Source organism: Pseudophryne corroboree (assembly GCF_028390025.1).
Source record: "Pseudophryne corroboree isolate aPseCor3 chromosome 1 unlocalized genomic scaffold, aPseCor3.hap2 SUPER_1_unloc_3, whole genome shotgun sequence".
In the NCBI taxonomy this organism is placed as follows: domain Eukaryota; kingdom Metazoa; phylum Chordata; class Amphibia; order Anura; family Myobatrachidae; genus Pseudophryne; species Pseudophryne corroboree.
In genome coordinates, this window is record NW_026967468.1 from 564,691 (window position 1) to 579,323 (window position 14,633).

General features: G+C 45.8%; 1 protein-coding gene across 2 annotated transcripts in view; it reads left to right on the forward strand.

Moving 5' to 3' along the window:
- Nucleotides 1–14,633, forward strand: part of SLC40A1 (solute carrier family 40 member 1) — a 409,668-nt gene that overhangs the window by 38,005 nt on the left and 357,030 nt on the right. For both annotated transcript variants that reach the window (XM_063948677.1, XM_063948678.1), the window contains exon 2: nucleotides 11,363–11,430. In XM_063948677.1, coding sequence (XP_063804747.1) covers nucleotides 11,363–11,430 — 68 coding nt within the window. The remainder of the gene's footprint in view (nucleotides 1–11,362; nucleotides 11,431–14,633) is intronic.

The following is a 14,633-nucleotide window of genomic DNA, read 5'->3' on the forward strand; positions in this document are numbered from 1 at the left end:
GAGATTGATAGGGAGAGGACGTGTCTGGCGTCCTCTCCATTAGAATAGAGATAGATAGATTAGATAGAGAGAGATTGTGCAGAGTCGCAGACAGAGTTAGTTTACCACAGTCAGTGACCAGTGCAGTTGCTAGTTAACTTTTATTTAATATAATATATCCGTTCACTTCTCTCTGCTATATCCGTTCTCTGCCTGAAAAAAAAAACGATACACAGCACAGTCAGTCACACAGTGTGACTCAGTCTGTGTGCACTCAGCTCAGCCCAGTGTGCTGCACAGTCATCAATGTATAAATTAAAAGCTTATAATTAATTGTGGGGGAGACTGGGGAGCACTGCAGGTTGTTAGCAGGAGCCAGGAGTACAATTATATTAATTAACAGTGCACACTTTTGCTGCAGGAGTGGTGACCAGTGCCTGACCACCAGTATAGTATTGTTGTATACTACTAATATCTCTTTAAATATCAACCAGTCTATATTAGCAGCAGACACAGTACAGTGCGGTAGTTCACGGCTGTGGCTACCTCTGTGTCGGCACACGGCAGGCAGTCCGTCCGACCAGAATTGTATTATTTATTATTATATACCTACCACCTAACCGTGGTTTTTTTTTCATTCTTTATACCGTCATAGTGTCATCCTAATTGTTACGAGTATACTACTATCTCTTTATCAACCAGTGTACAGTGCGGTAGTTCACGGCTGTGGCTACCTCTGTGTCGGCACATGGCAGGCAGTCCGTCCGACCAGAATTGTATTATTTATTATTATATACCTACCACCTAACCGTGGTTTTTTTTTCATTCTTTATACCGTCATAGTGTCATCCTAATTGTTACGAGTATACTACTATCTCTTTATCAACCAGTGTACAGTGCGGTAGTTCACGGCTGTGGCTACCTCTGTGTCGGCACACGGCAGGCAGTCCGTCCGACCAGAATTGTATTATTTATTATTATATACCTACCACCTAACCGTGGTTTTTTTTTCATTCTTTATACCGTCATAGTGTCATCCTAATTGTTACGAGTATACTACTATCTCTTTATCAACCAGTGTACAGTGCGGTAGTTCACGGCTGTGGCTACCTCTGTGTCGGCACACGGCAGGCAGTCCGTCCGACCAGAATTGTATTATTTATTATTATATACCTACCACCTAACCGTGGTTTTTTTTTCATTCTTTATACCGTCATAGTGTCATCCTAATTGTTACGAGTATACTACTATCTCTTTATCAACCAGTGTACAGTGCGGTAGTTCACGGCTGTGGCTACCTCTGTGTCGGCACACGGCAGGCAGTCCGTCCGACCAGAATTGTATTATTTATTATTATATACCTACCACCTAACCGTGGTTTTTTTTTCATTCTTTATACCGTCATAGTGTCATCCTAATTGTTACGAGTATACTACTATCTCTTTATCAACCAGTGTACAGTGCGGTAGTTCACGGCTGTGGCTACCTCTGTGTCGGCACACGGCAGGCAGTCCGTCCGACCAGAATTGTATTATTTATTATTATATACCTACCACCTAACCGTGGTTTTTTTTTCATTCTTTATACCGTCATAGTGTCATCCTAATTGTTACGAGTATACTACTATCTCTTTATCAACCAGTGTACAGTGCGGTAGTTCACGGCTGTGGCTACCTCTGTGTCGGCACACGGCAGGCAGTCCGTCCGACCAGAATTGTATTATTTATTATTATATACCTACCACCTAACCGTGGTTTTTTTTTCATTCTTTATACCGTCATAGTGTCATCCTAATTGTTACGAGTATACTACTATCTCTTTATCAACCAGTGTACAGTGCGGTAGTTCACGGCTGTGGCTACCTCTGTGTCGGCACACGGCAGGCAGTCCGTCCGACCAGAATTGTATTATTTATTATTATATACCTACCACCTAACCGTGGTTTTTTTTTCATTCTTTATACCGTCATAGTGTCATCCTAATTGTTACGAGTATACTACTATCTCTTTATCAACCAGTGTACAGTGCGGTAGTTCACGGCTGTGGCTACCTCTGTGTCGGCACACGGCAGGCAGTCCGTCCGACCAGAATTGTATTATTTATTATTATATACCTACCACCTAACCGTGGTTTTTTTTTCATTCTTTATACCGTCATAGTGTCATCCTAATTGTTACGAGTATACTACTATCTCTTTATCAACCAGTGTACAGTGCGGTAGTTCACGGCTGTGGCTACCTCTGTGTCGGCAGTCGGCAGGCAGTCCGTCCATCCATAATTGTATTATTATTATAATATATACCACCTAACCGTGGTTTTTTTTTCATTCTTTATACCGTCATAGTGTCATACTAGTTGTTACGAGTATACTACTATCTCTTTATCAACCAGTGTACAGTGCGGTAGTTCACGGCTGTGGCTACCTCTGTGTCGGCAGTCGGCAGGCAGTCCGTCCATCCATAATTGTATTATTATTATAATATATACCACCTAACCGTGGTTTTTTTTTCATTCTTTATACCGTCGTCATAGTGTCATACTAGTTGTTACGAGTATACTACTATCTCTTTATCAACCAGTGTACAGTGCGGTAGTTCACGGCTGTGGCTACCTCTGTGTCGGCAGTCGGCAGGCAGTCCGTCCATCCATAATTGTATTATTATTATAATATATACCACCTAACCGTGGTTTTTTTTTCATTCTTTATACCGTCGTCATAGTGTCATACTAGTTGTTACGAGTATACTACTATCTCTTTATCAACCAGTGTACAGTGCGGTAGTTCACGGCTGTGGCTACCTCTGTGTCGGCAGTCGGCAGGCAGTCCGTCCATCCATAATTGTATTATTATTATAATATATACCACCTAACCGTGGTTTTTTTTTCATTCTTTATACCGTCGTCATAGTGTCATACTAGTTGTTACGAGTATACTACTATCTCTTTATCAACCAGTGTACAGTGCGGTAGTTCACGGCTGTGGCTACCTCTGTGTCGGCAGTCGGCAGGCAGTCCGTCCATCCATAATTGTATTATTATTATAATATATACCACCTAACCGTGGTTTTTTTATACCACCTAACCGTGGCAGTCCGTCCATAATTGTATACTAGTATCCAATCCATCCATCTCCATTGTTTACCTGAGGTGCCTTTTAGTTCTGCCTATAAAATATGGAGAACAAAAAAGTTGAGGTTCCAAAATTAGGGAAAGATCAAGATCCACTTCCACCTCGTGCTGAAGCTGCTGCCACTAGTCATGGCCGAGACGATGAAATGCCAGCAACGTCGTCTGCCAAGGCCGATGCCCAATGTCATAGTACAGAGCATGTCAAATCCAAAACACCAAATATCAGAAAAAAAAGGACTCCAAAACCTAAAATAAAATTGTCGGAGGAGAAGCGTAAACTTGCCAATATGCCATTTACCACACGGAGTGGCAAGGAACGGCTGAGGCCCTGGCCTATGTTCATGGCTAGTGGTTCAGCTTCACATGAGGATGGAAGCACTCAGCCTCTCGCTAGAAAACTGAAAAGACTCAAGCTGGCAAAAGCACCGCAAAGAACTGTGCGTTCTTTGAAATCCCAAATCCACAAGGAGAGTCCAATTGTGTCGTTTGCGATGCCTGACCTTCCCAACACTGGACGTGAAGAGCATGCGCCTTCCACTATTTGCATGCCCCCTGCAAGTGCTGGAAGGAGCACCCGCAGTCCAGTTCCTGATAGTCAGATTGAAGATGTCAGTGTTGAAGTACACCAGGATGAGGAGGATATGGGTGTTGCTGGCGCTGGGGAGGAAATTGACCAGGAGGATTCTGATGGTGAGGTGGTTTGTTTAAGTCAGGCACCCGGGGAGACACCTGTTGTCCGTGGGAGGAATATGGCCGTTGACATGCCAGGTGAAAATACCAAAAAAATCAGCTCTTCGGTGTGGAGGTATTTCACCAGAAATGCGGACAACAGGTGTCAAGCCGTGTGTTCCCTTTGTCAAGCTGTAATAAGTAGGGGTAAGGACGTTAACCACCTCGGAACATCCTCCCTTATACGTCACCTGCAGCGCATTCATAATAAGTCAGTGACAAGTTCAAAAACTTTGGGTGACAGCGGAAGCAGTCCACTGACCAGTAAATCCCTTCCTCTTGTAACCAAGCTCACGCAAACCACCCCACCAACTCCCTCAGTGTCAATTTCCTCCTTCCCCAGGAATGCCAATAGTCCTGCAGGCCATGTCACTGGCAAGTCTGACGAGTCCTCTCCTGCCTGGGATTCCTCCGATGCATCCTTGCGTGTAACGCCTACTGCTGCTGGCGCTGCTGTTGTTGCCGCTGGGAGTCGATGGTCATCCCAGAGGGGAAGTCGTAAGCCCACTTGTACTACTTCCAGTAAGCAATTGACTGTTCAACAGTCCTTTGCGAGGAAGATGAAATATCACAGCAGTCATCCTACTGCAAAGCGGATAACTGAGGCCTTGGCATCCTGGGTGGTGAGAAACGTGGTTCCGGTATCCATCATTACTGCAGAGCCAACTAGAGACTTGTTGGAGGTACTGTGTCCCCGGTACCAAATACCATCTAGGTTCCATTTCTCTAGGCAGGCGATACCGAAAATGTACACAGACCTCAGAAAAAGAGTCACCAGTGTCCTAAAAAATGCAGCTGTACCCAATGTCCACTTAACCACGGACATGTGGACAAGTGGAGCAGGGCAGGGTCAGGACTATATGACTGTGACAGCCCACTGGGTAGATGTATGGACTCCCGCCGCAAGAACAGCAGCGGCGGCACCAGTAGCAGCATCTCGCAAACGCCAACTCTTTCCTAGGCAGGCTACGCTTTGTATCACCGCTTTCCAGAATACGCACACAGCTGAAAACCTCTTACGGCAACTGAGGAAGATCATCGCGGAATGGCTTACCCCAATTGGACTCTCCTGTGGATTTGTGGCATCGGACAACGCCAGCAATATTGTGTGTGCATTAAATCTGGGCCAATTCCAGCACGTCCCATGTTTTGCACATACCTTGAATTTGGTGGTGCAGAATTTTTTAAAAAACGACAGGGGCGTGCAAGAGATGCTGTCGGTGGCCAGAAGAATTGCAGGACACTTTCGGCGTACAGGCACCACGTACAGAAAACTGGAGCACCACCAAAAACTACTGAACCTGCCCTGCCATCATCTGAAGCAAGAAGTGGTAACGAGGTGGAATTCAACCCTCTATATGCTTCAGAGGTTGGAGGAGCAGCAAAAGGCCATTCAAGCCTATACAATTGAGCACGATATAGTAGGTGGAATGCACCTGTCTCAAGTGCAGTGGAGAATGATTTCAACGTTGTGCAAGGTTCTGATGCCCTTTGAACTTGCCACACGTGAAGTCAGTTCAGACACTGCCAGCCTGAGTCAGGTCATTCCCCTCATCAGGCTTTTGCAGAAGAAGCTGGAGGCATTGAAGGAGGAGCTAACACGGAGCGATTCCGCTAGGCATGTGGGACTTGTGGATGCAGCCCTTAATTCGCTTAACAAGGATTCACGGGTGGTCAATCTGTTGAAATCAGAGCACTACATTTTGGCCACCGTGCTCGATCCTAGATTTAAAGCCTACCTTGGATCTCTCTTTCCGGCAGACACAGGTCTGCTGGGGTTGAAAGACCTGCTGGTGACAAAATTGTCAAGTCAAGCGGAACGCGACCTGTCAACATCTCCTCCTTCACATTCTCCCGCAACTGGGGGTGCGAGGAAAAGGCTCAGAATTCCGAGCCCACCCGCTGGCGGTGATGCAGGGCAGTCTGGAGCGACTGCTGATGCTGACATCTGGTCCGGACTGAAGGACCTGACAACGATTACGGACATGTCGTCTACTGTCACTGCATATGATTCTCTCAACATTGATAGAATGGTGGAGGATTATATGAGTGACCGCATCCAAGTAGGCACGTCACACAGTCCGTACTTATACTGGCAGGAAAAAGAGGCAATTTGGAGGCCCTTGCACAAACTGGCTTTATTCTACCTAAGTTGCCCTCCCACAAGTGTGTACTCCGAAAGAGTGTTTAGTGCCGCCGCTCACCTTGTCAGCAATCGGCGTACGAGGTTACATCCAGAAAATGTGGAGAAGATGATGTTCATTAAAATGAATTATAATCAATTCCTCCGCGGAGACATTGACCAGCAGCAATTGCCTCCACAAAGTACACAGGGAGCTGAGATGGTGGATTCCAGTGGGGACGAATTGATAATCTGTGAGGAGGGGGATGTACACGGTGATATATCGGAGGGTGAAGATGAGGTGGACATCTTGCCTCTGTAGAGCCAGTTTGTGCAAGGAGAGATTAATTGCTTCTTTTTTGGGGGGGGTCCAAACCAACCCGTCATATCAGTCACAGTCGTGTGGCAGACCCTGTCACTGAAATGATGGGTTGGTTAAAGTGTGCATGTCCTGTTTTGTTTATACAACATAAGGGTGGGTGGGAGGGCCCAAGGATAATTCCATCTTGCACCTCTTTTTTCTTTTCTTTTTCTTTGCATCATGTGCTGATTGGGGAGGGTTTTTTGGAAGGGACATCCTGCGTGACACTGCAGTGCCACTCCTAGATGGGCCCGGTGTTTGTGTCGGCCACTAGGGTCGCTAATCTTACTCACACAGCTACCTCATTGCGCCTCTTTTTTTCTTTGCGTCATGTGCTGTTTGGGGAGGGTTTTTTGGAAGGGACATCCTGCGTGACACTGCAGTGCCACTCCTAGATGTGCCCGGTGTTTGTGTCGGCCACTAGGGTCGCTAATCTTACTCACACAGTCAGCTACCTCATTGCGCCTCTTTTTTTCTTTGCGTCATGTGCTGTTTGGGGAGGGTTTTTTGGAAGGGCCATCCTGCGTGACACTGCAGTGCCACTCCTAGATGGGCCCGGTGTTTGTGTCGGCCACTAGGGTCGCTTATCTTACTCACACAGCGACCTCGGTGCAAATTTTAGGACTAAAAATAATATTGTGAGGTGTGATGTGTTCAGAATAGGCTGAAAATGAGTGTAAATTATGTTTTTTGAGGTTAATAATACTTTGGGATCAAAATTACCCCCAAATTCTATGATTTAAGCTGTTTTTTAGGGTTTTTTTAAAAAAACACCCGAATCCAAAACACACCCGAATCCGACAAAAAAAATTCGGTGAGGTTTTGCCAAAACGCGGTCGAACCCAAAACACGGCCGCGGAACCGAACCCAAAACCAAAACACAAAACCCGAAAAATTTCCGGCGCTCATCTCTAGTATATACATTTGGGAACAGTCGGTGCAGATAGTTAATACTATATACAGAGTAGTGAGTATATACATTTGCGAACAGTCGGTGCAAAAGTTATTACTATATACAGAGTAGTGAGTATATACATTTGGGAACAGTCGGTGCAGATAGTTAATACTATATACAGAGTAGTGAGTATATACATTTGGGAACAGTCGGTGCAATAGTTATTACTATATACAGAGTAGTGAGTATATACATTTGGGAACAGTCGGTGCAGATAGTTATTACTACATAAGAGTAGTGAGTATATACATTTGGGAACAGTCGGTGCAGATAGTTATTACTATATACAGAGTAGTGAGTATATACATTTGGGAACAGTCGGTGGAGATAGTTATTACTATATACAGAGTAGTGAGTATATACATTTGGGAACAGTCGGTGTAATAGTTATTACTATATACAGAGTAGTGGGTATATACATTTGGGAACAGTCGGTGTAATAGTTATTACTATATACAGAGTAGTGAGTATATACATTTGGGAACAGTCGGTGCAGATAGTTATTACTACATAAGAGTAGTGAGTATATACATTTGGGAACAGTCGGTGCAGATAGTTATTACTACATACAGAGTAGTGAGTATATACATTTGGGAACAGTCGGTGCAGATAGTTATTACTACATACAGAGTAGTGAGTATATACATTTGGGAACAGTCGGTGCAGATAGTTATTACTACATAAGAGTAGTGAGTATATACATTTGGGAACAGTCGGTGCAGATAGTTATTACTACATAAGAGTAGTGAGTATATACATTTGGGAACAGTCGGTGCAGATAGTTATTACTACATAAGAGTAGTGAGTATATACATTTGGGAACAGTCGGTGCAGATAGTTATTACTACATAAGAGTAGTGAGTATATACATTTGGGAACAGTCGGTGCAGATAGTTATTACTATATACAGAGTAGTGAGTATATACATTTGGGAACAGTCGGTGGAGATAGTTATTACTATATACAGAGTAGTGAGTATATACATTTGGGAACAGTCGGTGCAATAGTTATTACTATATACAGAGTAGTGAGTATATACATTTGGGAACAGTCGGTGCAGATAGTTATTACTATATACAGAGTAGTGAGTATATACATTTGGGAACAGTCGGTGCAATAGTTATTACTATATACAGAGTAGTGAGTATATACATTTGGGAACAGTCGGTGCAGATAGTTATTACTACATAAGAGTAGTGAGTATATACATTTGGGAACAGTCGGTGCAGATAGTTATTACTATATACAGAGTAGTGAGTATATACATTTGGGAACAGTCGGTGGAGATAGTTATTACTATATACAGAGTAGTGAGTATATACATTTGGGAACAGTCGGTGTAATAGTTATTACTATATACAGAGTAGTGGGTATATACATTTGGGAACAGTCGGTGTAATAGTTATTACTATATACAGAGTAGTGAGTATATACATTTGGGAACAGTCGGTGCAGATAGTTATTACTACATAAGAGTAGTGAGTATATACATTTGGGAACAGTCGGTGCAGATAGTTATTACTACATACAGAGTAGTGAGTATATACATTTGGGAACAGTCGGTGCAGATAGTTATTACTACATACAGAGTAGTGAGTATATACATTTGGGAACAGTCGGTGCAGATAGTTATTACTACATAAGAGTAGTGAGTATATACATTTGGGAACAGTCGGTGCAGATAGTTATTACTACATAAGAGTAGTGAGTATATACATTTGGGAACAGTCGGTGCAGATAGTTATTACTACATACAGAGTAGTGAGTATATACATTTGGGAACAGTCGGTGCAGATAGTTATTACTACATAAGAGTAGTGAGTATATACATTTGGGAACAGTCGGTGCAGATAGTTATTACTACATACAGAGTAGTGAGTATATACATTTGGGAACAGTCGGTGCAGATAGTTATTACTACATACAGAGTAGTGAGTATATACATTTGGGAACAGTCGGTGCAGATAGTTATTACTACATAAGAGTAGTGAGTATATACATTTGGGAACAGTCGGTGCAGATAGTTATTACTACATAAGAGTAGTGAGTATATACATTTGGGAACAGTCGGTGCAGATAGTTATTACTATATACAGAGTAGTGAGTATATACATTTGGGAACAGTCGGTGCAGATAGTTATTACTATATACAGAGTAGTGAGTATATACATTTGGGAACAGTCGGTGTAATAGTTATTACTATATACAGAGTAGTGGGTATATACATTTGGGAACAGTCGGTGCAGATAGTTATTACTATATACAGAGTAGTGAGTATTTACATTTGGGAACAGTCGGTGCAATAGTTATTACTATATACAGAGTAGTGAGTATATACATTTGGGAACAGTCGGTGCAGATAGTTATTACTATATACAGAGTAGTGAGTATATACATTTGGGAACAGTCGGTGTAATAGTTATTACTATATATACAGAGTAGTGAGTATATACATTTGGGAACAGTCGGTGCAATAGTTATTACTATATACAGAGTAGTGAGTATATACATTTGGGAACAGTCGGTGTAATAGTTATTACTATATATACAGAGTAGTGAGTATATACATTTGGGAACAGTCGGTGTAATAGTTATTACTATATACAGAGTAGTGAGTATATACATTTGGGAACAGTCGGTGCAATAGTTATTACTATATACAGAGTAGTGAGTATATACATTTGGGAACAGTCGGTGTAATAGTTATTACTATATACAGAGTAGTGAGTATATACATTTGGGAACAGTCGGTGCAGATAGTTATTACTATATACAGAGTAGTGAGTATATACATTTGGGAACAGTCGGTGCAGATAGTTATTACTATATACAGAGTAGTGAGTATATACATTTGGGAACAGTCGGTGCAGATAGTTATTACTACATACAGAGTAGTGAGTATATACATTTGGGAACAGTCGGTGCAGATAGTTATTACTATATACAGAGTAGTGAGTATATACATTTGGGAACAGTCGGTGCAGATAGTTAATACTATATACAGAGTAGTGGGTATATACATTTGGGAACAGTCAGTGCAGATAGTTATTACTATATACAGAGTAGTGAGTATATACATTTGGGAACAGTCGGTGTAATAGTTATTACTATATATACAGAGTAGTGAGTATATACATTTGGGAACAGTCGGTGTAATAGTTATTACTATATACAGAGTAGTGAGTATATACATTTGGGAACAGTCGGTGTAATAGTTATTACTATATACAGAGTAGTGAGTATATACATTTGGGAACAGTCGGTGCAGATAGTTATTACTATATACAGAGTAGTGAGTATTTACATTTGGGAACAGTCGGTGTAATAGTTATTACTATATACAGAGTAGTGAGTATATACATTTGGGAACAGTCGGTGCAGATAGTTATTACTATATACAGAGTAGTGAGTATATACATTTGGGAACAGTCGGTGCAATAGTTATTACTATATACAGAGTAGTGAGTATATACATTTGGGAACAGTCGGTGCAGATAGTTATTACTATATACAGAGTAGTGAGTATATACATTTGGGAACAGTCGGTGTAATAGTTATTACTATATACAGAGTAGTGAGTATATACATTTGGGAACAGTCGGTGCAGATAGTTATTACTACATACAGAGTAGTGAGTATATACATTTGGGAACAGTCGGTGCAGATAGTTAATACTATATACAGAGTAGTGGGTATATACATTTGGGAACAGTCGGTGCAGATAGTTATTACTATATACAGAGTAGTGAGTATATACATTTGGGAACAGTCGGTGCAATAGTTATTACTATATACAGAGTAGTGAGTATATACATTTGGGAACAGTCGGTGCAGATAGTTATTACTACATACAGAGTAGTGAGTATATACATTTGGGAACAGTCGGTGCAGATAGTTATTACTATATACAGAGTAGTGAGTATATACATTTGGGAACAGTCGGTGTAATAGTTATTACTATATACAGAGTAGTGGGTATATACATTTGGGAACAGTCGGTGCAGATAGGTTATTTTGTTGTACTGTAAGTAGTCACCTGCGGATTTGTTTCCCCACAGTGTAACAATGACCTCTGCTTCTGTTGTAGTGTCCTGTGTCAGCTATTTTACGTCGGCAAAGTTCCTCATGTACCTCGGCCACTCTCTCTCCACCTGGGTATGTATGATGTCATTATAATATACTGACTGTACAGCGCTTCCTACTGTCATGCCATGTCTCGTGTACATAAAGGGTTACATTTACTAAGATGGGATGTTGCCCATAGATTCTACTTCTCATTTATCTAGCACCTTCTAGAAGATAATATCTGGCATTTGATTGGTTGCTATGGACAACATCCCATCTTAAATAGAATTCCCATCTTAATGAAATACTGTGGGGTAAATGTACTATCTTTGTATAGTGGCACCGAGCATTTAGAAACAATTGTTATGTATATCATAGTGACGCTGCAATTGTACTATGCTGGGGCACCACAAGAACCATGCTGCTCAACAAGATTTTCAGCTGGTTAAGGGCTATGTGAATGCAGGACATCAGGGTATCAGAGAATGTGAGGGCAGGGGAGGCAGGGGAGAATGGAGAAGCAGGGGAGGCAGGAGAGGCAGGGGAGGAAGGGGGGAAGGAGAGGCAGGGGAGATCTGGGAGACAGGAGAGGCAGGGGAGGAAGGAGAGGCAGGGGAGGAAGGGGGAAAGGAGAGGCAGGGGAGATCTGGGAGGCAGGAGAGGCAGGGGAGGAAGGAGAGGCAGGGGAGGCGGGGGGGGGAGAGGCAGAGAAGATATGGGAGGCAGGGAAGGAAGGAGAGGCAGAAGTGACAGGGGCGGCAGGAGAGGCAGCAGAGGCAGGGAAGGCAGGAGAGACAGAGGAGGTCTGGGAGGCAGGAGAGGCAGGGGAGGAAGAAGAGGCAGGGGAGGAGGTCTGGGAGGCAGGGGAGGAAGGAGAGACAGAAGAGACAGGGGTGGCAGAAGAGGCAGGGGAGGTAGGAAAGACAGGGGAGGCAGGGGAGGTTGGAAAGACAGGGGAGGCGGGGGGGGGGAAGGAGAGGCAGAGGATATATGGGAGGCAGGGGAGGCAGGAAAGGCAGAAGTGACAGGGGCAGCAGGAGAGGCAGCAGAGGCAGGGAAGGCAGGAGAGCCAGAGGAGGTCTGGGAGGCAGGGGAGGCAGGAGAGGCAGGGGAGGAAGAAGAGGCAGGGGAGTAGGTCTGGGAGGCAGGGGAGGAAGGAGAGGCAGAAGAGACAGGGGCGGCAGAAGAGGCAGGGGAGGCAGGAAAGACAGGGGAGGCAGGAAAGACAGGGGAGGCAGGGGGGGAAGGAGAGGCAGAGGAGATATGGGAGGCAGGAGAGGAAGGAGAGGCAGAAGAGTCAGCAGAGGCTGGGAAGGCAGGAGAGGCAGAGGAGGTCTGGGAGGCAGGAGAGGCAGCAGAGGCAGGGAAGGCAGAGGATGTCTGGGAGGCAGGGGAGGCAGGAGGGGTAGGGGAGGAAGGAGAGGCAGGGGAGGAAGGAGAGGCAGGGGAGGAGAGGCGAGGAGAGGCAGAGGAGGTCTGGCAGGCAGGGGAGGAAGGAGAGGTAGAAGAGACAGGGCGGCAGAAGAGGCAGGGGAGGCAGAAGAAACAGGGGAGGCAGGGAAGGCAGGAGAGGCAGAGGAGGTCTGGGAGGTAGGGGAGGCAGGAGAGGTAGGGGAGGAAGGAGAGGCAGGGGAGGAAGGGGAGGCAGGGGAGGAAGGAGAGGCAGAAGAGACAGGGGCGGCAGAAGAGGCAGGGAAGGCAGAGGAGGTCTGGGAGGCAGGGGAGGCAGGAGAGGTAGGGGAGGAAGGAGAGGCAGGGGAGGAAGGAGAGGCAGGGGAGGAGAGGCGAGGAGAGGCAGAGGAGGTCTGGGAGGCAGGGGAGGAAGGAGAGGCAGAAGAGGCAGGGGAGGCAGGAGAGGCAGGGGAGGAAGGAGAGGCAGGGGAGGAAGGAGAGGCAGGGGAAGCAGGAGAGGCAGGGGAAGCAGGAGAGGCAGGGGAAGCAGGAGAGGCAGGGGAGGAAGGAGAGGCAGGGGAAGCAGGAGAGGCAGGGGAAGCAGGAGAGGCAGGGGAAGCAGGAGAGGCAGAGGAGGCATGAGAGGCAGAGGAGGCAGAGTATTACCTGTCATACTCCGTATTCTCCTGAGTTTTGACTATAAAAAGATTAGAACATATTTACCTACTATTCCAGTCTTCTCTTCAGGATAAGCCCGGAGAGGTGGTACTACGCGTCTCTTCCCGGGCGGGGCCAAACTGTTCAACTGTTAAAAGACTCTGGCACCTTTCTATGTGCTGCACCATCTTCCTGAATATATCACTGGGAAGATGGCGCCGCTGCCAGCCACAGCAGCGCTGGTTCGGGTAATTTATACATGTCCCATCCTCGGCGCCACTGGGGTTAGGCTCACCACTACGGGGGTTAGCCCTAGCCGCCACCCTAGAGCGTTACGAATAGTTTACGGGACGGTAAAAATACTTACCCCATCTGATATCGAGATCCTCCATGTCGGGATGCCACTGTCAGTCATGTGACCGCCACGGTACCATAGTGAACCCAATGAGAGCAGAGTTGCCTACCCTCCTGCAATCTGCGGGGGAACTCCTGATTCAAGGTGGAGTCTTACGCAAAGCTCAAACTAAACCCCGGATTACCCTGTGGGAATCCTGACTGCGCTTGCAGGTATGGGACCTGCAGCCCTACATGAGAGGAGTGATCAACAAACCCGGAAACCCCACACTAACCCTCCTGCCCTGCTCAGCTGTGTGCTTCCTTTCACTACCTGCCCCAGCAACAAGCTAAAAGCTGGATGATGGGGGAGGCAGAGACCAGGAGAGTGGGGTCTCAGGGGGCTGGTAACGCTGCTATGGGGGGGAGGCAGAGACCAGGAGAGTGGGGTCTCAGGGGGCTGGAAACGCTGCTATGGGGGGGAGGCAGAGACCAGGAGAGTTGGTCTCAGGGGGCTGGTAATGCTGCTATGGGGGGAGGGGAGGCAGAGACCAGGAGAGTGGGGCTCAGAGGCTGATAACACTGCTATGGGGGGGGAGGGGAGGCAGAGACCGGGAGAGTGGGGCTCAGAGGCTGACAACACTGCTATGGCGGGAGGGGAGGCAGAGACCGGGAGAGTGGGGCTCAGAGGCTGATAACACTGCTATGGGGGGTGGGAGGCAGACACCAGGAGAGTGGGGCTCAGAGGCTGATAACACTGCTATGGGTGGGGGGGGGGGGGGCAAAGACCGGGAGAGTGGGGTCTCAGGGGGCTGGTAACGCTGCTATGGGGGGAGGGGAGGCAGAGACCGGGAGACCGGGAGAGTGGGGTCTCAGGGGGCTGGTAACGCTGCTATGGGGGGGGGGGGAGG